The sequence below is a fragment of the Hippichthys cyanospilos genome, chromosome 7, assembly GCF_059441005.1.
Source record: "Hippichthys cyanospilos isolate Australia breed blue-spotted pipefish chromosome 7, RoL_Hcya_1.0, whole genome shotgun sequence".
NCBI lineage: Eukaryota > Metazoa > Chordata > Actinopteri > Syngnathiformes > Syngnathidae > Hippichthys > Hippichthys cyanospilos.
Window position 1 is genome coordinate 13,046,047 of NC_142375.1, and position 19,806 is coordinate 13,065,852.

Here is a 19,806-nt window from a genome sequence, read left to right on the forward strand (position 1 = left end):
TTAAAAGAAGAAATGGACTCACTAGGAAAGATATCCTATATTAACTGTATTTTGTCTGAATGAGTGGCTTGGATAATGCACAGGTGTCAAACTCAAGGCACGGCGGCCAGATCCCGCCCACCACGTTCTTTAACGTAGCCCGCAAAATGCTAATACAGTGGGCCCCCTTGTTACGAACTTAATCCGTTCAGCGCTCTAGGCTCGTAACTCGAATTGGCCGTATGACGGGCAATCCAAACCTATGTTAATTTGTGAATGCGTGCAACGCGTGCACAAACCTTAGGTAAAAACATAGCAACTTTATACACACTAAAAATTAGTAACATAATCTACTGTACAGTTAAATTAAATAACATAAATATACAAAGGAAAAATGACATTTACCTTTGGGGCGACTTGACTTGAGCTGGTGGTGGGTGGAGGCGGAGGGGAGCAGAGACAAACCCGCAGATTATTATTTATTTTTTTCTTGAACAAGAACTTTTCTTAAACGAGAACATATCACCGGCGATTTGCTTCTCTTTAATCCATAATAGAAGAAGCCTCTGCATTTTGTTGTTGACCGAGGTCCGACCCCTGACAAGGAAAGTCTTGCCCTTAGAAGACTTGCTTGCTCTCTTGTTATTGAAAATTGTACCGATTGCCGAGCGGTTACGGCCATACTCACTAGCAAGGTTAACTATGCGTGCGTCTCCGTATTGTTTTATTATCTCCTGCTTCAATTCTATTGTCATCATCCTTTTACTCCTTTGCCGCCACTTACAATTTTAGAAGCCATGTCTAACAGATAATGTTTGCAAAGTCTTCACAACAAACCGACCGGCTCGTGCCATCAAGCTAGATGAGGGTGTTCGGCCAATAGCATATCGGCATTTCTGTGATTGACATGACGCCGGCCAATAGCATATCCGCATCTTTGTGACTGAGACCGTGACTGTGACCTTAATCGACCAATAGCATATCAGCATCTCCGTGACTGCGACTGTGACTGTGACCTTAATCGACCAATAGCATATCGGCACTTCCGTGACATGTAAGAAAAGTTGTTTTTGTTGATGCAGCAAAGCGAAAAAAAATAGTATGGGCACACTGATCGGCATGTTGGATGGTTCGTAAGACGAAAGGTTTGTGCATCAGAGGGTGACTTAAAAACGCTGTGGTCCACGTCGTAAGTTGAAAAATACGTAAAACAGGGGGTTCATAAACCGAGGGCCCACTGTATAACTTAATTTTTCTAGCTAAAATACCAAAATTGCGAATTGTCATCAACAAAAAAAAATGGGACAAACAATAACAAAATAATAAAACAACCATTTTTTGTTTCCAATCTCTTTTTTTCCTCAGTGTTTACCAACCTCTGACCTCAAAACTAGGTAAGTGTATAACCAGTGCGCTTAAAACTGTATTTATTTTACTTCACAGTCATTCCGGCCCTCGAAATTATATAGAAATTATAACCACAATAGGGCCCATGATAAAAATGAGTTTGACACCTTCGGGTTAATGGATGGACTACAAACATTAGCCAACTTTTGGTTGCCATGAGAACAACATTGGAAAAAAAAACAGCCGCAAACATGGCAGTCTTTTACTCGATATTGTGCTGGGGGTGTAAAATCATGGTGTTTTTCCAACTTTTATTAGGTACTATGAGATGAGTCTGTAAAGGAGGTGAATTATCTGTCAAACGGCTTTTGAGGCAAGGAAATCCTCAAGACATGCTACAAGTGGGTTAAAACATGCACTAGCTACGGTGCGCATTAACTTATCACTTATGTGCATATTCTATAACGACAATGTTAATACTTTGGCTGCTTGTAAAATAAAAAAAAATCTCAAAATCAACATTTTGGACCCTTGCTAGAGTGGCTCATATTTTTGTGATGATTTTCTTGTTGACTCTTGAGGACAGTGTGCCAAATATGTTTTTTAGGACTTTGACTTTGTTTACCAGCATCTCCATCTCGCATTTTGTGAAGCTTGCTTTTTTTTTTTTTTTACTCAACACAACTAAAGCCAGACATTGAAATAACATATAGAGAGTTCTAGTATGGGGACCCCTGCAAGCAGGTTTATTGGAATTGCATCTGCAGTACAGCAAAACAAAGGAAACATGTTCTGAGCACAAAAAAGAAGATGGACAAGGGTAAAAAAAACATAAATGGTGCATGTGAATGTATCTGTTACATGAAAAAAAAATAGTGTTCAGAAGTTCATTGGACATTATTAGTGAACATTATTAGACATTAAAACCTCTAATTAAAGAGTTGAGATGTAAAAAAAACAGCAAATGCAATTTGTTTACACATGAATCTAAGACATGGAATTCAGAAGAACTTATTCCTGGGCTTCCAATTATAATTTCTCCATCGACTCAATTTTTGGTGTAGATAGATACTATAAAGCTAAATTTTCTGTTATACAATATACCAAATGTTACACAACACAAAATCTTTACATTCTTCTTTGAAACCGCACATGGCAGTTCAATAATTATTTCAAGAACATTTCAAATGTGTTTGTGGCACACACAATTCTGTTAGTGCCTCAAGAGCACATTTGTTATTTTTATTTGCTTTGGGAGGGGTCGGGGGGGGGGGTGTTGAGGCGTTTTTCTTACGCCATTTATTTCAATAAAAGCTTCGCTTTCGGGACCGGGGGGGGGGGGGGGGGGGGGCGGTTAACCGGAGCAAATAAGGGCTCGTGAAAAGTCAACACAAGTGCGGTGTCGTTGGCTCCTCTGGATTTGCGTGACCCGAGCGAGCATTCATGCGGGCGGGAGCGCGCGCGCGCATGCTGCAAGAAAAGCAGTGCATCTCGCAACTTGTTGCGCGCTCCGCTTTGGGCGCCGTCATTTCCATCTCATCGTTTGAGAGGCAAGCAACGGGCACCTTTACCCACTCGGACGAGTCAGAGGCGACGAGGAAAGTTGCTGGTCAATATGAGTTCTCGGTTTGTGTGCTTGACCGCAATGATCATGTGCTGCATGGCCACGAGCCCAACAACAGAAGCCGGACTCAACAAAGTCAACAATAGCTCCCTCGAGACGAGCGGGATGCTCTCTGATGCGGAACTCGTGGCAAACGCGTCAGGGAAGTTGGGCAACAGGACTTCGCCTCATTTGTTGCTGGACTTTGACGAGGGCATGCTAGAGGACTGGCGCTCCCTGGCCAGTGGGGAGCGCAGGCGCGGCGGGGAATCGGGCGTCAAGGCGCTCCTGGTGGCCGCCTACTCTGTCATCATTGTCATCTCCCTGTTCGGAAATACGCTGGTGTGCCACGTGATCGTGAAAAACAAGCGCACTCAGTCTGCCACCAGTGTGTTTATCATGAACCTGGCCGTGGCCGATGTGTTCATCACTGTGCTTAACACGCCTTTCACGCTGGTAAGTGCACGCAAAGTCATGCTAATCTATTCTAGTAATTTATTGCGAAAGTAAAGCAATTGAAGTTTCCCTTACTGTGAATTTACCCCTCACCAACACACAGCTCAGTCAATGGTAAATAAAGCCACATTACATTTTTATTTAAGAATAAATATTATTCAACATGAATGCCAAACAGTTGAACTTCCTTGTCTGATTTTCCAAAGACATGATAAAATGCAGAGAAAGTCCAGGAACTTTACCTTCTATTGTTTCAAAATAAAAATAAAATCATGGGAATCAGGCTTTCAAGGTAAGCTGAAAGGACAGGAGAAAGTGATGAAGGGATATGAATTGTTCTGGCACGGCGTGGCATGGTGTGTGGAGCGGAGGAAAGGAGTGGGCCGCAAAATATGCGTGAAGCTGGGAGGTAGTGGCTCAAAAAATGAATATTTTATCACACACTAAGACAGGATCCACAGGTACAAGATAATGCAAAGAAACAACAAAAACTCGAAACTGAAACTGCTTTACTGTGGTTCTTGTGTGACTTATGTGAAAATTGTACTTGATCACATAAACATTTTCTTCCAGTTGTTCACAATTTCATCAGGTTAGCTTTGTCGTTAGCATGGCGCCGTCATTTTTTTTCTGCTCCTATATAGTCTCAGACACTCACATACAATTCTTTAATATTATGACAGGATACTGAGATGGGGAGAGTGGGGTTGCTGTGTGTTTTAAATGTGTGTTTTTGTCTGCATTTTTGTTTTACCCCTCCAAGCAGACTTTGCATTTCTATTACATGGGTAGCATGTGACTTTTATTGACTAGGTTGCCAACTATTGTCCTTTATTGCCTAACTTACATTTACAGTGTGTTTTCTCCTTGTAGTAAAACAAGAAAAAAAATGGCATTCGTTCATTGAACTCATTCAGGTACTGTCACGTTTGGGCATGGCGACTTGAGGCAGTGTGGGACGTGGGAAAGGTGGAACCAAAAGGACGCAGGACAGACTGGGATGGATATTTATTAACAAACAAAAGCAGGGTTGCAATGGACCAAAAATACAAAGTACAACCAAAAACGCTAAACTCAACTTACTGGGGCAACAAGGAACGGGAGGCAGCACGGGAAAGATGTACAACAAGGACCAGGCAGCCCAGAAAATAAACAATGACCCGACAAGAAGCGAATGCAAACTGGGAACTTAAATAGACTACACACTTAACGAGAAGACACGACACAGCTGGGGGAGAGACAAAAGGCAGGGGAAGCTGATAGGATGAGAAGGAGGGCAGGTAAACAGGCAGGTGGACAAGATCAAACTAATGAGACAGGGAGGCGAGGCAGACGCGGGGAAGAAACTATTGAAACTAAATGGCTAAACAAACAACCCAAAATCTCTACAACAAAAAACCCATAGCAAAACATGACAGGTACAACACTGCCAAGGCCAAATTTATGTCAAACACGTGTCACACACACACACACATACACGATCCTTATGTTACTGTTAAAAGGTGCGCATTCTATTGAATGCGGTCCAGTGCTTCGTCCACTCAATTATCTGAAGGCCTCGTTTAGCCTTCATTTTGTGGAAAGCAAATGTCAGCAGGTCAAGGCAAGGTGGAGGGCTGTTTCCTTTCATACAAAGGCAAAGACAGCACAGTTTAAATTTTTTCAGAAAATGCAGAAATGCGTTTGTGCATGCGCTGAACCTCCTGCCGTGGTAAGGTGAGGCCTTCTGAAGACTTGAAGCTTTCTATTCAATTGGTTCACAAAAAGATTCAAGTGGTGAGGCTTCATGTGCGCCATAAAAGATACCAGTGGATGGAAAAGGCTAGACTGAAAGACATCATGGAGGCGCTAATCATGGAAGAACAGCCTCTAAACACAAGATCAACAGAGAACACCAGAGATGAGCCCTCACAGGTGTAAGCTGTACAATCAAGCCTCAGAAATGGTCTAACAGGTTGGAAGATGCGAGTGGGCAAGGTTTACACAACCAGGTAGCAGGAATAGTGGACTGTAACACCTGTACCAAATATGGATTGGCTCTCTCAGAATCGAGGTGACAGACACTTCCGACAGTGGTGGCGAACAACTAGGCCAAGATCCAGTGGGACTCCCACATCAAGAATGACTCAACCAAGCTGATACCCAACCAGCCTGATGTAGAAACTGTGATTCATGTAGCAATCAAAAGTGATTGTAACATCCGTACAAAGGGGCACGGAAATCTAGTGAAGTACCAATGGAGAACGAAAGAAGAGATGGAGGGTAAAGACAACAGCGTGACCGGTAGTGTGCAATCTGCTCATTCTGCTTCAGTGACTACTGTATTTCCACCATCCCTCAGTTTACAGCGCTGTTTTCTGAGGGTAGGTTGATGGCTGTTGCCGCTGTTTTGTTTCATTCTTTCTTCAACACTATTGGGTATATGCATATTGTTTTGGTAGTAGTAACAACAGGATTCCTATCAAAAATAGGACGGTTTACGATTCATCAAGCAAAAACGCAACATGCTTACAGGTGCTCTTCCTTATAGAGTTCAGCGCTTTAGTTACAGTTACTGTTTGAGCGAAACAGTGGCTGTATCAGTCACATGATCCTTTACAAGCAACTGTATCGATCACATGATTTTTCTTAAAGTGATATGCACTCCGACACGCCTCCAAGTTTCAGCCCATTTAGACCATCACTAGCTGTTATGTGCTCGATATGCAATATCGGCGCCAGATTAAATGGAGCAGGAGAGTGGTGAAAAAAAGAAAACAAAATAAAGAAACGAACATATGTATGTGTGTGTGTGTGTATATATATATATATATATATATATATATATATATATATATATATATATATATATATATATATATATGGAGAGAGAGAGAGAGAGAGAGAGAGAGAGAGAGAGAGAGAGAGAGAATATGTGTGTGTGTGTGTGTGTGTGTGCGCACGCGTGTGGAAGCGAGAGAGAGAGTGGGAGAGAGAAGGAAATAATTTTTGTGCATATGCATATTGTTTTGGTAGTAGTAACAACAGGATTCCTATCAAAAATAGGACGGTTTACGATTCATCAAGCAAAAACGCAACATGCTTACAGGTGCTCTTCCTTATAGAGTTCAGCGCTTTAGTTACAGTTACTGTTTGAGCGAAACAGTGGCTGTATCAGTCACATGATCCATTACAAGCAACTGTATCGATCACATGATTTTTCTTAAAGTGATATGCACTCCGACACGCCTCCAAGTTTCAGCCCATTTAGACCATCACTAGCTGTTATGTGCTCGATATGCAATATCGGCGCCAGATTAAATGGAGCAGGAGAGTGGTGAAAAAAAGAAAACAAAATAAAGAAACGAACATATGTATGTGTGTGTGTGTGTATATATATATATATATAAATATATATATATATATATATATATATATATATATATATAGAGAGAGAGAGAGAGAGAGAGAGAGAGAGAGAGAGAGAGAGAGAGAGAGAGAGAGAGAGAGAGAGAGAGTATATGTGTGTGTGTGTGTGTGCGCACGCGTGTGGAAGCGAGAGAGAGAGTGGGAGAGAGAAGGAAATAATTTTTGTACAAGAGATAGGTGAATTATTTTTGTAGGTATTTTTTATTGACAGTATGCAGAAGAAAAAAATTATGAGCATGTAATGTATGTGTGTTTATTTTTACAATAAGGAGAGTAGTGATTGAGCACCAGTGCGCCCCCCCCCCCCCCCCCCCCCCCCCACCTTGTAAGCGGACACCAGAGTATCATGTATACTTTCACTGTTACTGGAGGGTGTTGGATGACTTTGCTGATGGATGACTTTAAATTAATCTCTGGAGATTCTAAATTGAGGTCTTTATGAGTAAAGGGAGCAATATTGTAAATTATGGTAAATAGCTGGTGTTCCAATTTTTGTGTCCCATCCTGTATTTGACCGAAATCACCCCAGTTAGTTGAAAAGGATGGCACCATTTTGGGAATGGATGTGACTTCAAGTCGTTGACTGGGCCATTCCTTGCCGCACTTAGTGATATGCCAGATCTTTGTTGTCTTTGCTAAAAAGGAGTATTCCGACCAATATCAAGAAGAAATGGACCATTATAGATATTTATTTGAGCCAGAAAGGGCCTCTGATGAAAAAAACCCCAAAACAACGAAAATGGCAAGACTGACGGAGAAAATGCCGCGTTGAATTGGAGAAACGGGTGGTCACTCCAATATTGTGTTGATCTCTAGTCTCAGTGTGACCGCCCCTACGCCAGGTCTACCTGCAGTTTATGCTTCTTACCTGACATCTTGCTTGTCACATGCATTTGCTGATGCAGCTCGCAATTCCACGCTTCATAAATTACGATAAAAAAGTTGTGTTTCATCCACACAAGCCAGGAGACCTGTTGCTTCTGGATGATCCTGCTAACAAAATGAATAAACTGTTTCCCAGATGGAACGGATTGTACTTCATTTCTAAGCAGGTGGCTCGAGTTGAACAGTTAGGTGTGACCTATGAGATTACAATTGTACATCACAACAGACTAAAGGCTTTCGAAGGTACATTACCTTGCAGATTGATGAGAATATGGATAAGGCAAATACAGCCGGACTAGATAATGCTCATTCACCTCTTCCTACCCCAAATGCTTTGTCAGGAGCTCTACCCTTTCTTCCTCCTACTCCACAATATGTGCCACCACTTAGTAGGCAAGGTGCTGCATCTGTAATGGAAAATGTTCCTCAGAGTACTACATCTTCTCCCTGTGCTTCGGTTCCCCCTTTTTCTCCTTCACTCTCCCAGATTTCTCAGCCTTCTGTGTCTCCTCCAGCCTCTTTGGATGCTCCTTCTGTTTTGTCACACACTGGTCGCAGGATTTGCTTGCCACAGAGGTTTAGGGTTTTTGTTACATGACGTGTTCTTTAAAAGTGTTTTTTTTTTGTGTTACTCATATTGCCTTCATCGTCGGCGCATTTGAGTGACGTGCATGCGAGAGATGGAGGGGGGTGCGGCAGAGCGAAAGTCTCAGCGAAAGAAATAAAGAAAAGACCCGACCACGTGCTGCCATGTCGTTTTGTGGTGTTTCAGCAGGAAAACTGCAGAACGGTGCATTCACCATGAATGGGAGCTGCATTACAGTCGGTTTAGGAGACCAGAAGCCCTTTTTCAGGTTTTCTTCAGTGAATCCATCCCCTGTTGTGCAATTGTCAAAATACTTGATTGCCTATTAATTGACCTTCACGTGACACTGTGTAAGATTTGAACTCTTTTTTCATTACTGACAGCAGGAGGTCCTGGAGGTGCTGCATTTACCGTTGTCCGTAGCTATAACAAAGATGGCAGCCGCACGAGAAGTGCCACCCAGCATGTAATATAATTTAATAACTAGACCTACGATTATATTCAAAACATACTGTTGGTCATTAAGAACACATTTATTTGCAAATTTTTGAAATTTATAATGATTTAAATGAATCCTTTTTAATGAAAAACGTTTTAAATCTTACAGAATGTCCCTTCAACTTTAGGGCCATGGATGCCGTAGTGTATATACAGCTTGATGGATCGTCACCACATTTACTGCCGCGATATCAATTTATTTCTTTCAAGGACTACCTTAGCTTTATTTGCCTTATTTGTGTGTGTGTGTGTGTGTGTGTGTGTGTGTGTGTGTGTGTGTGTGTGTGTGTGTTTGCGTGTGCGTGCGTGTCTCGCAGGTCCGCTTCGTTAACAGCACGTGGGTGTTTGGAAGGAGCATGTGTCACATCAGTCGCTTTGTACAGTACTGCTCCCTGCATGTGTCAACTCTCACACTCACTGCAATCGCCCTGGACCGAAGACAGGTTGGTGTGCACGAGCTGAACCGGGCCGACTCATTTTGTTGGTGGTGTCCAATCCATGGCCCAGAGGCTACTTGCGGCCCACCCACTGCAGCATATACTAAAAATTACATTTAACGCGATGAGAATGATGGACCACTTCTACTATAAATAATTTTTTTCTAGGTATTCTAAGATGAAAAAAAATGTACAATTAAAATAGTAACAGAATTTCTGTGGAGAAAAACGAAAACAGCTTGCGAAGGAAAAAATATGTTTCCTGCACCTAGTGTCATGATCCACTTTGTGAACATGGTCATTTTACTGCAGATTTATCTCGGTTTGGTTCTTAATGTGGATTTAGTGACTTCTCAGTGAAGGTGCATTTTTTTTAGTGGGATGCAAGGTCTCCAGCCATCCCAGAACAAGAAAAAATCCCTAACCTTGGTGAAAGTCTTGACCTGGTAGTTTTTCAAAAGTAATAATGATTGCTTCATTGGTTTTAACAAGTGGAATAGGTTAAAATATATATCTAACTTGCTTTACTTTCTTTTTCTGCATGAGGCCCTTGAAGGTTAAAGTTGGAACACCCCTCAGTGCTCAACATTATTTTCAGTTTTTTTTTTTTCAATCTCAACAAAGGAATATTACCGTTGACTGACATTTATTGTTTTTGAAATAATAAAAAAAATATATCATTTCTATTTAGAACAGCACAACAACAAGCTTACATATAATTAGATTTTTAGCCCAGGAATTAAGATTTATTTATTAATTAAGATAGATTGGTGATCAGAGGATAATGTGATGTTAGATCCTTTAAATGACTATTTTAATACAAAGTGTTTTTTTTTTATTGTTAAGAAAAAAATGTCAGAACAACTTTCTAGATTGTTTTTATCCCATGTGGCTTTTCTTCATCTTTTATAATTTGCAAAAGTGCATACGAAACAAAGTAGCCTTTTCCTATCAATCACAGGCTTTTAATTTGCAGTATTCATCAAATCAGGTAAAAAGCAGATATAAATTAAATAGTTTAATTGTGGGTAAAATTGCATTTTTGATTGAAAGAAGCCATGGTGGCTTAAAAGCCCAGCAATCACCTGAACCTATTTCACATGCCAGTCAGTATCGGTATATCTTAGTCAATGCCACTGTTACTTCCTCTGCCAAAAAAAAACATTCACATTATGTTATTAGACTAGATTATAAACATGTTCATTCAATTGAATAACATCCTCAACTTTGATCGAAGTATTATAGAATTTTTAAAAACCTACTCCCTATGCCTTTACCTTTGAGCTTAAAAAGAACACCAAAGATGATAAATGTCACATGTAATTAAAAATTATAGAGCTGTCACTATCCAATATTTTTGGAATGAATCATTGTTTTGATGATTGCATTGAGTAATCAGACAAAACATGCATTAACATCAATTACGAAATCATTTTTGTCTGATTTCAGTTTGTTAACCAACCATTGTTGTTTGATGGGGGTTGTTTATCATTAAAAAAACAAAACCAAAAAACTAACTAGAATCAAGCCATATCACACAAGAGGGGTTGAGTTGTACACACCAAAAACTTTAAAATTGATTCAGTGACGAATTTGGTTATTGTTTGCCAAAGTTAAAGCAAGTATTTTGCAAGCGTCTTATTTTGATTAAAAACTGAAGAAACTCTGTAGCAATAGGAAAATTGACTCTTTAAGGGAGTGTTCATTTTAGAAAGGTGTTCAATAACGGGCTCTTTAATGTTCTTTTTTGTCTCTTTTAAAACACCAATCCACTTTATACTTTTAGGTGATGGACGTTTAATACTGTCTTCTTCTTGAATAAGTAAGTAGTAAGGCATGTTGGGAATTTTGCCAAACATTGCTTCATTTTGAGTAACAAATTAACATTCAATAACATTTCACTCTCTTTAGAATGTAAGCAAATATAAACATGCATTTGCACACATTGGCTATTATGAGACAGTACAATTCATCTGGAATGATTTGAAAATAGGCTATTTATCAAATCTAGCCCGTAGCCTCTCACATGTACTCTACCTCTCCAGCAGCTCTTGCACTCCGCTTCACCTCTGCGCTTCTCTGCCCTCCCTCTCCTCTTCATCCGATTTTTTTTTTTTTTGTGCTTGCTCTATAGTTAAAGACGCACTTCCTATGGTGCATTAGTGGGGAGGTGTAGGGGGCGAAAAGGTGGAGGGAATGAATGGCTCTTGGCGAAGACTCAAGGCCCATCACACACCGTGAAGAGCCGCTCAAAATACTTGATTCGTTTGTGAACGTCACATCACTAAATATCAGTCTGTGTTCAGGAATGAAATCAGAGACCAGTTATCGATTAGCAGAAGTGAAGTTGGCTTTTAAAGTGACGGAAAAAGTTAAGTGTCAGGTATTGTGTCTTATAGCTTAAAGCTGTCTGTTGTCGTTGACATTTTCTTTTCCCCAGTTTTATCAGTAGAATCCTTGAATCCATATTTATAATCTCTTGAGCTCCTGTCGATGATACTTTTTTCATGAGGTGTCCTCAGCCGATTTTCAAATATACGTATACAGACAAGACTTCTTTTCGGGACTTCTTTTCTTTTTTGTTGAGTCGAAGTCAAGTCTCATGAATACTTCAGTAAGTCCAAGTCAACTTGAGGCTTTTGTAAGTTAAGAAAGTTAGCCAAGCAACGCCTAAAAGTTGATGATTTATGTCTGATTATCGTCCCCTACCTCTGGCGCTCTTTTTATGATCAAACCAGTTATCCCACAATGGTTTTTAGTCTGATTTTTCCAAACATTTTGGTTTAATTTCTGTATGTAATTTCTTTTGTAAGATTGGAGCTCTTTGGGGAAGAAATTTTTCACACATGGAAAGTGACTTGACTAACAGAGGAGGGTAGCAGGGAGCACAGTTGAGATCGGTCACGACTGTATGCGATCCATATTTCGGAGTGCTCTAAGACAGAGGTGTCAAAACCCTGTCCTCCAGGGCAGCTTTCTTTCATGTTTTTGATATTTCCTCCAACACATCCGATTCAAATGATAAGAATCATTATCTGGCTTCCGCTGAGCTGATTATTTGAATCGGCTGTGCTGGAGATTGTAAAAATCAGAAACATGCAGGTTAGCGGCAGGTTAGGGCAGGGTTTCCATACTCTTGCTCTAAGACATATAGATAAAGAAAGGGGTATATTTAGTATTTAATGAGCTGATCTGTCTGTCTGGCCCCCCACAGGTAATTTTACATCCTCTAAGACCCCGAATGTCACCGACACATGGCAGCGTTTGGGTGGGTGTAATCTGGATAATGGCCAGCTGTTTCTCCCTCCCACACGCCATCTATCAGAAACTGTTCACTTTCAGGTTCAGGTAAACACACACACACACACAAAGATGCAAGGACTTACAGGTAAGTGTGGTTGCGTTTCATCTATGATTCATCCTAATAACATTGATTCAATAATAGTAGCATGGCATTTTGGTCACCATAGCAATGAAGCCCTTATTAACTGCAATCATATTTTATTACAGATACAAGTATTGGTTAATAATATGATTTTGTCATGATCATGATCAGTGTTGCGCAAGTTACTTCAAAACTGTAATGCATTATATATTACTTATTACTGTCATTCCAAAATAATTCATTACATTACAATATTACTGTATTTAAAATATAATGCATTACACTACAATTACATTACTTTTATATTACTCTTGCCACCCTAACTGGAAATATGAATATGCCATTCTAAATGTAGCTCACTACGCTCATTACACATCCATTGAAACCAATACAAATCATCAATCTGTATTGTATTGTAACCCTTTAAAGACAAGGTACAAAATCTTTTTTATATTTTAATCCCTTTATAATTTAGCTTCAGAGTATAGTGATGTAGCGTTCATGCCAAAAACAGTTAGTGCAGGGATCTTGTTGACAAGTTTTCCAAATGCTGGTGAATCCACTGTGGAAAGCTAGAACACATCTCCTAACGAATCTCCTAATTTCTTGATGTCAAAGTGGCATCCTCCGCCTTTTGTCATTTCACTAACTTCATATTACTGCTCTAAATGGTTTGTCAAATTACTGGTCCAATTTCGCCATGTGGACAGCTTTTTAGGTGTCACGCACAAAGTGCACCTAATGATTATATTTTTCTTGTATCTCTGACAAACTGAAAGTAATGGCCGTATGTCCATCTTGCGTACATATTGTCCATATTTATGCTGCCGTCTGCTGCTGCTGTATTCATCTCTGCTGTAATAGATCTGCAACAACCTCCGATCTTGCACCGTTTTGGGCGAATTTAGGGGAAAAACCCCACCACTTTCAGGCTAAAAATGCATAGTAATGCATTGCATTACTCTTATTCGTAACAAGTACAATATTACTTTTTTTGTGTTATATATTACACTACCACATTACAGCAAAAAGTAATGCATTACAGACATTACTTGTTGTTTAGACCATGATGCATCGGAAAAGGATGCGATTTGGTGATGGTTTGATGTGAAGAAAAAACATGCAGGGCAACAACCGTAATTGTCTTAACTTCTGATGTACCTTTTCTGACCACTTTTGCATAGAAAGTTTCTTCTCTATGCAAACTAATTCAAAGTTCAGTTTGCAAATCTTAAAATGAAGCAGGTTACTTGAAAGTTCGTAGTTTCCTGTTTTAATAAGTCTGTCATTCCAAAAACGAACCAGCTCAAAGAACATTTGCCCAGGGACGCAGAGCTTAGACAAAAGCTTTTATTTTTTCCTCCTGAATAGTGACCTTTTTATAAGATTCTGGAGTATTTTTAATAGCAGGATACCTTATTGTTTGTCAAGGAGGGGAGTGGGATTATTCATAGTGCTGCTGGCTTCATATGAGGGGGATGAGTGTTGAGAGGAGTGGTTAACGGTGTCATGGACACCAGCTCCCACACTGAACACTGAATGCTGAAATGTTTTTTTGTGTGCCTGAGAAGGTGCTATAAATAAATGATAAAGTTAGCATTTAATTAAAACAGACAAATCGCTCAAAGACTGAAAGCTAAGCTATTAAATTCCTCATTTTCCGTGGTGACCATTTCTAAAGAGGGTTTTTGTTCCGAGGTTGACATGACTATAGTAGTAGATTCTCACAAAAACTTTGGTGACAATTAATTGCAGTGTTTGGACATCGATTCGTTTATGCGCAGAAAGGGATTGCTATGATTGAAAATGAGCACCAGTTTCATATTCTTCGGGAAAAATACGCAACAACTTGTGAAATTTCAGCCTTCTGGATGCTATAACTTCTTAAATGCTTCCTTTTTCCATCCCCATCGATGCATTTGAAGCTGTCTCATCGCTTGTATGAGGATGACCTCAAGATCGATTTATTCTTTATTCTTTCAACCCGGATAGCTCAGGTGAGATAAGTGCAGTGCATTTTTGCTTTCGCTGAAATGAATAACTGTGCTCCCAAATCACTTGTGTTAAATACAGCAGAAGCTGGATATTAATTGATGTCCCGACACAAAGTTACTACCTGTGTCTGGAATCATCTTCTAAAAATAGAGCTTGAGAAAACCTTCGGCCGTTTCGGCCGTATTTGATATGTTTTCTGACGAATATAGAGATTGTAACCTTGACCTGTTTTTTCCACCTAGAAACAATCTCATCCTTAACCAAAAATTATCATTCATGCTCTTGTCTCTTCACATCTTGATCATTTCAATTCACGCAAATTTTAGTCACATCACTCCTGTTTTCCAATGGTCCAATGTTTCTTTATAAGGAGTGGCTATGGTGTTATTTGATTATGCTGTTACATCCATACATTAAAAAAACACGAACTATATTAAAATGCACTATTTGAACGCTGTTAATGTATAAGTATGTGGCTCTCCTTTCCCAAGAGTAGAGGCATTATCTATACAGTGTGGCCTACTGTAAAAACATTTGTTTAAAAAGCACTTAAAACTAGGATAAAGCAGGGATACATACAATGAACCAGGATATAGGGAGAGAACACTGCATAGTGTTCTTTCACTATATCTTATGAAGTGTGTCGAGACTATGTGAGTAGCAACGTGACAGGATTTCTAACAAAAAATCTGCCCAAATGCAATGTCTACCTGGAAAGGCCCCTTCAGAATCAGTATAAGGCAGCAATATTTTTTAAAACTGAATGAACCGCTCCATGGAAATTGATCTTTTTGTGAGGGAAAAAAATGGCCATTTTGGCAAACGATCTTTAAAATATTGTAAAAACAGCACCTTCAAATTAAACCACTATTTCTCGCATATGGTAAATTAAATTTTCTTAAAGGCCCCAAATAGAATAATAGAAATGGACTAAATAAATAAACAAATAAATGGATGGCTTGTCGGTATTTTTATAGATGCATCGGAAAAGGAGGCAATTTGGTGATGATTTGTTGTGAAGAAAAAACATGCAGGGCAACAACCTCAATTGTCTTAACTTCTGAAGTACCTTTTCTGACCATTTTTCCATAGAAAGTTTCTTTTCTATGCAAACTAGTTCAAAGTTCAGTTTGCAAATATTAAAATGAAGCAGGTTACTTGAAAGTTTGTAGTTTCCTGTTTTAATAAGTCTGACATTCCAAAAACGAACTAGCTCAAAGAACATTTTCCCAGGGACGCAGAGCTTAGACAAAAGCTTTTATTTTTTTCTCCTGAATAGTGACTTTCTTATAAGATCCTTGAGTATTTTTAATTAAATTAATTAATCTTATTAATCTTATATTAATCTTATAATATCCGTTCCTTTAGTGCAACTGCATCATGACAACAATACTTTGAAAAACAAATGGTTGAAAAATTGTATTTGCATTAAGGAAAGTATCATGCAAAAGCTGTATATAATCAAAGACATCATCTTGAGCAGATAGTAACCTGGTTGTCAAAACCATGATACAACACAATCATTGATATTACAAAAAGAACACAGGCCCCTATTAATATACAATATATGCATTTTTTCACAAAACAAAGCTTATGTTGCAGAAATTAGTTTTGAGTTATTGAGGAAAATATGAATTTGATAGAGCTGCCCTTTTCTGGAATTTCTACAAAACAACCGCCTGAGGGTCTCGACTTTCTTTTCCCAGCAGCCAAAAGGTTCAAATCGTAATGTAGTATTTGAAAATATGTGATTAGTGGACTATGTGCATCATTGAAAGATAAATGTGCCAGAACTTTAAATGTTTTTCTCTAAAGTAGGAACTTCACATTTAAATTGCCGTAACCATAAATTCTGAGCGATTGCCATGTGTCATATATCATTTTAAAGGAATTTTGTGTGGAATTAGCTGGCTTCAGCCTGGTTTTGTGAAAATATTTTGTGTGGGATGTGCCTGTTTGCTTGCTTACTTACTGTATACATGCAAGAATGTCACCAAAAAAGACATTTTAAACGGACAGTTAACTCTACACATCAATTTCTTACTGTATCAGAGTTATTGCACCGTACTGTATTAAACAAGAAACGGTATCTATTTTCAAGCTTGATCTCCTTTTTCCTCACCAGTCACGAAAAGGAGCGCAGCCTGTGCCTGCCAGACTTCCCTGAGCCATCAGAGGTGTACTGGAAGTACATTGACCTCCTCACCTTCATACTTCTTTATATGCTGCCCCTTGTCATCATCACCGCGTCCTACACCACAGTGGCCCATCGGCTGTGGCACCACAACGCCATTGGTGACGCCACCACCGCTCAGCACGCCATCCAGAGAAGGAGGCGGCGCCGCACGCTCGCCATGCTGCTCATCGTAGTGGCGGTGTTCGCTGTCTGCTGGTTCCCGCTCAACTGTTACGTGGTTCTGCTGTCCAGCCAAGTCATCCACTCGTCCAACGTTCTTTACTTCTGCTTTCACTGGCTGGCCATGAGCTCCACCTGCTACAACCCTTTCATCTACTGCTGTCTCAACCCCACCTTCCGCCAAGAACTACGCCTTCTCCTGCGCATGTGTAGAAGGAGCCGGAGAATCGCGGTGGAACTGGAGCTGGAGCGTCAGCCTGTCGCCGCATGCTCTCCCCGCCACAGGGCCGCCTGGCCCGACAACGACGAGCCGCCAGGGCAGAGGCAAGCTCTGCCACAGCCCAGCCAAGCCTTGCAGAACAGTCACTCTTTATCTCCAGATTCTCCTCATCTCAAGGACATGCATGCTCTATTCACTGCCAGACAGACCCTCACTGGCAGAACTGACATCCTGGCTGTCGAGCCCATTGTGGCTGTGAGTTGAATCAAAAGGGTGACACAGGTTCATTGAGATGTCTTTGATCTCTTCTTCACTTCATGTTTTCCAAAGATGATAAAAGAACTCGCTCGTTCACTCTATTTCCTTCTTCGGAAAGAGGAGCATCATAACAGGTGTAATTTTTTTTTTCACGGAAGTCTTGACGACAGAGAAACCCACCGACGTTCGAATGATCATTTTGGATTTGGTTGTGCACAAACAGTTTTTCCAGGTGAAGCCCTTGAACCTGGTGCACCATAAAAGCTTCTTGATTGGCTATTGTTCATTTGCAGTGTGTACTAATCAACGTTAAGATCCACTCAAAATCCACATCAAAATATTCTGCCCTTACAAATGTTAACTGACATGGGGAGAGAGGAACTTTTCCTAAAAAAAAACAACAACAAAAACCCTCAGTTTTGTGATAATCATTTCCCCATTTTGCTGTTCTCATTTGACTGTTTGAGCTGAGTAAAAAATTTGAGACAGAGTTGTCCTCATTAGGAACGTGTGTGAGGTGGAGCCTATCCCAGATGACTTGGGGTGATGTGTGGCACATAATTAAACAAATATATCGCAAGAAGTAAATATGCAGCTAAATGATGTGCATTTAGAGAAGTGCATTTAATTGTTCTGCCTGTCACAATAAGCCACTGCCATAGAGAGATCATCAAGAATACATTATGTTGAATACAGCACATAATTGTCCTACTGTTCCTACTGTTAGCCTTGATTGCATTCGTGGCTGCAAATTGTGTCACAACTTCAACTTCGGCTGATTGAGTCTTACTCAAACAAGCCACTTCCTTTGAAATTCTGACGGAAACATTTCCTCCTCCAAGTCAGAATCATTCAATTGTAAGCTGCAAATGACACTCATCCTGCTAGCTTCATCCCATTGTGTGAGTCATTCTTAATCAAGAGGTTCATAGTTTCCTCACATTTTCACAAATTTCAGGAAACCTTCACTGCTACACCCAGCTGCAATCCATCTGTTATTTACATGTTTGTTTAAAAGCACAAAATCTGTGGATAACACATAACCCCGAAATAGTAAAATATCATCTTCGCTTTACTGACGTCATCTGGCTGACGTGACAATCACATGGTTCCCAAGATGTGCTGTAAGCCCCCCCCCCCCAAGATACACACTTTTTATACGTCTGTAAGAGTCCAGACATTCATTCCTAGGTACTAGTACTGAAATCAATCACAAACTGTGTTTTTTGACGGTGGATAGTTTGAATTTTCGCGCCGACAGATTTCACAATGTTCAGCCCATTCATAGGTTGTTCTAAGTGTTTCATAAATGTCAGCACTGCACAGTATTTGTTATCCAACGACCTCAAAGATGACTTTGAATCAACAAGAATAAAATGCATATTTGTTCCTCTTTAAAAGGAACCCTTGCTCACTTCAGAATTATTTATTTCAGATTTTAAATTCTATTTATTTAATCCTTGTTTATTTAATGAATTTGATGTGGGGCTTGTTTATTTAGTTTAGGGGCTTATTAATTTAGTTTACAGTTCCTAAATGTTTGCTGTTAATAAAGGTTGTGGAATGGGATGCTGTTGTGTGGTCATTTTTTTCAATTAACTGCTTGTGTTGCTTTTTATACCTGCTGACAGGCAGAAACTGCTTTTGCCCTTGAGCTATGATGTTTATTTTTGTGTGCTTTAGAAGCAGACATATATTCATGGCGACAACTTACTTGACACTGGTTGATCATAAAAAGATTATTACTTTTTCCTATCATTTGTGGATTAACCTGTTGAAGGGCACTTTCGAGTAGCATATCAAAGCAAACAGTCCTTCGCACTCGTATAATTACTGAAAACAGTAACTCACCATTGATTTATGAATGTTTTTATTTATCTGTCTGCATGTAATGGAGTAAATGCCTTTTTTAAATTATTCATATCCTTTCTAAACACCAGTTCAATCCGATATTCAAAACAAATTGATCTGAAATGCATGGAACAACCTTTTCCATAGTAACTTTTCGCTTGTCTTGTTTCAAATGTGCTCTTTGTTATTTTGTTTATTCTTTCCTTTCTTGCCTTCATGTGAAGTAGATGTATTGGTTCATTATTGATCGTTTTTTTCTTCTGACTCCTTTGTTAGCTTTCTTTTAGTTTGCAGAGTTTGTCTATATGTCTCCTTTGTCTGACAAACCCTGGATTTTCTCAATTATTTTTCAATCATGCTCTTTTGTTATGAGCTCCAAGTCATCTGAGACCACAAAACATTGCTGACAAGCGCTATGAAAAAATATATTACAAAATCCTAGTTAATATGTCACAAATCCAAATATATATATATATATATATATATATATATATATATATATATATATATATATATATATATATATATATATATAAAGCAAT

The 19,806-nt window shown here is 39.5% G+C and overlaps 1 protein-coding gene across 1 annotated transcript; it reads left to right on the top strand.

The window, feature by feature from the left end:
• The first annotated feature begins 3,063 nt into the window (after positions 1-3,063).
• Positions 3,064-18,913, top strand: gpr83 (G protein-coupled receptor 83). Its single transcript, XM_088419812.1, has 4 exons — positions 3,064-3,385; positions 9,080-9,205; positions 12,414-12,547; positions 16,705-18,913. Exons 1-4 carry the CDS (start codon positions 3,146-3,148, stop codon positions 17,417-17,419), a joined length of 1,215 nt encoding a protein of 404 aa, XP_088275938.1. The 5' UTR covers positions 3,064-3,145; the 3' UTR covers positions 17,420-18,913.
• Positions 18,914-19,806: the final 893 nt, after the last annotated feature.

Bases quoted from the DNA above. Each gene is read 5' to 3' on its own strand.
- gpr83 (XM_088419812.1), top strand. From the start codon at position 3,146: ATGCTAGAGGACTGGCGCTCCCTGGCCAGTGGGGAGCGCAGGCGCGGC. The intron at 9,206-12,413 runs GTTGGTGTGCAC...GGCCCCCCACAG, and splicing joins TCGCCCTGGACCGAAGACAG to GTAATTTTACATCCTCTAAG. The intron at 12,548-16,704 runs GTAAACACACAC...TTTCCTCACCAG, and splicing joins CTGTTCACTTTCAGGTTCAG to TCACGAAAAGGAGCGCAGCC.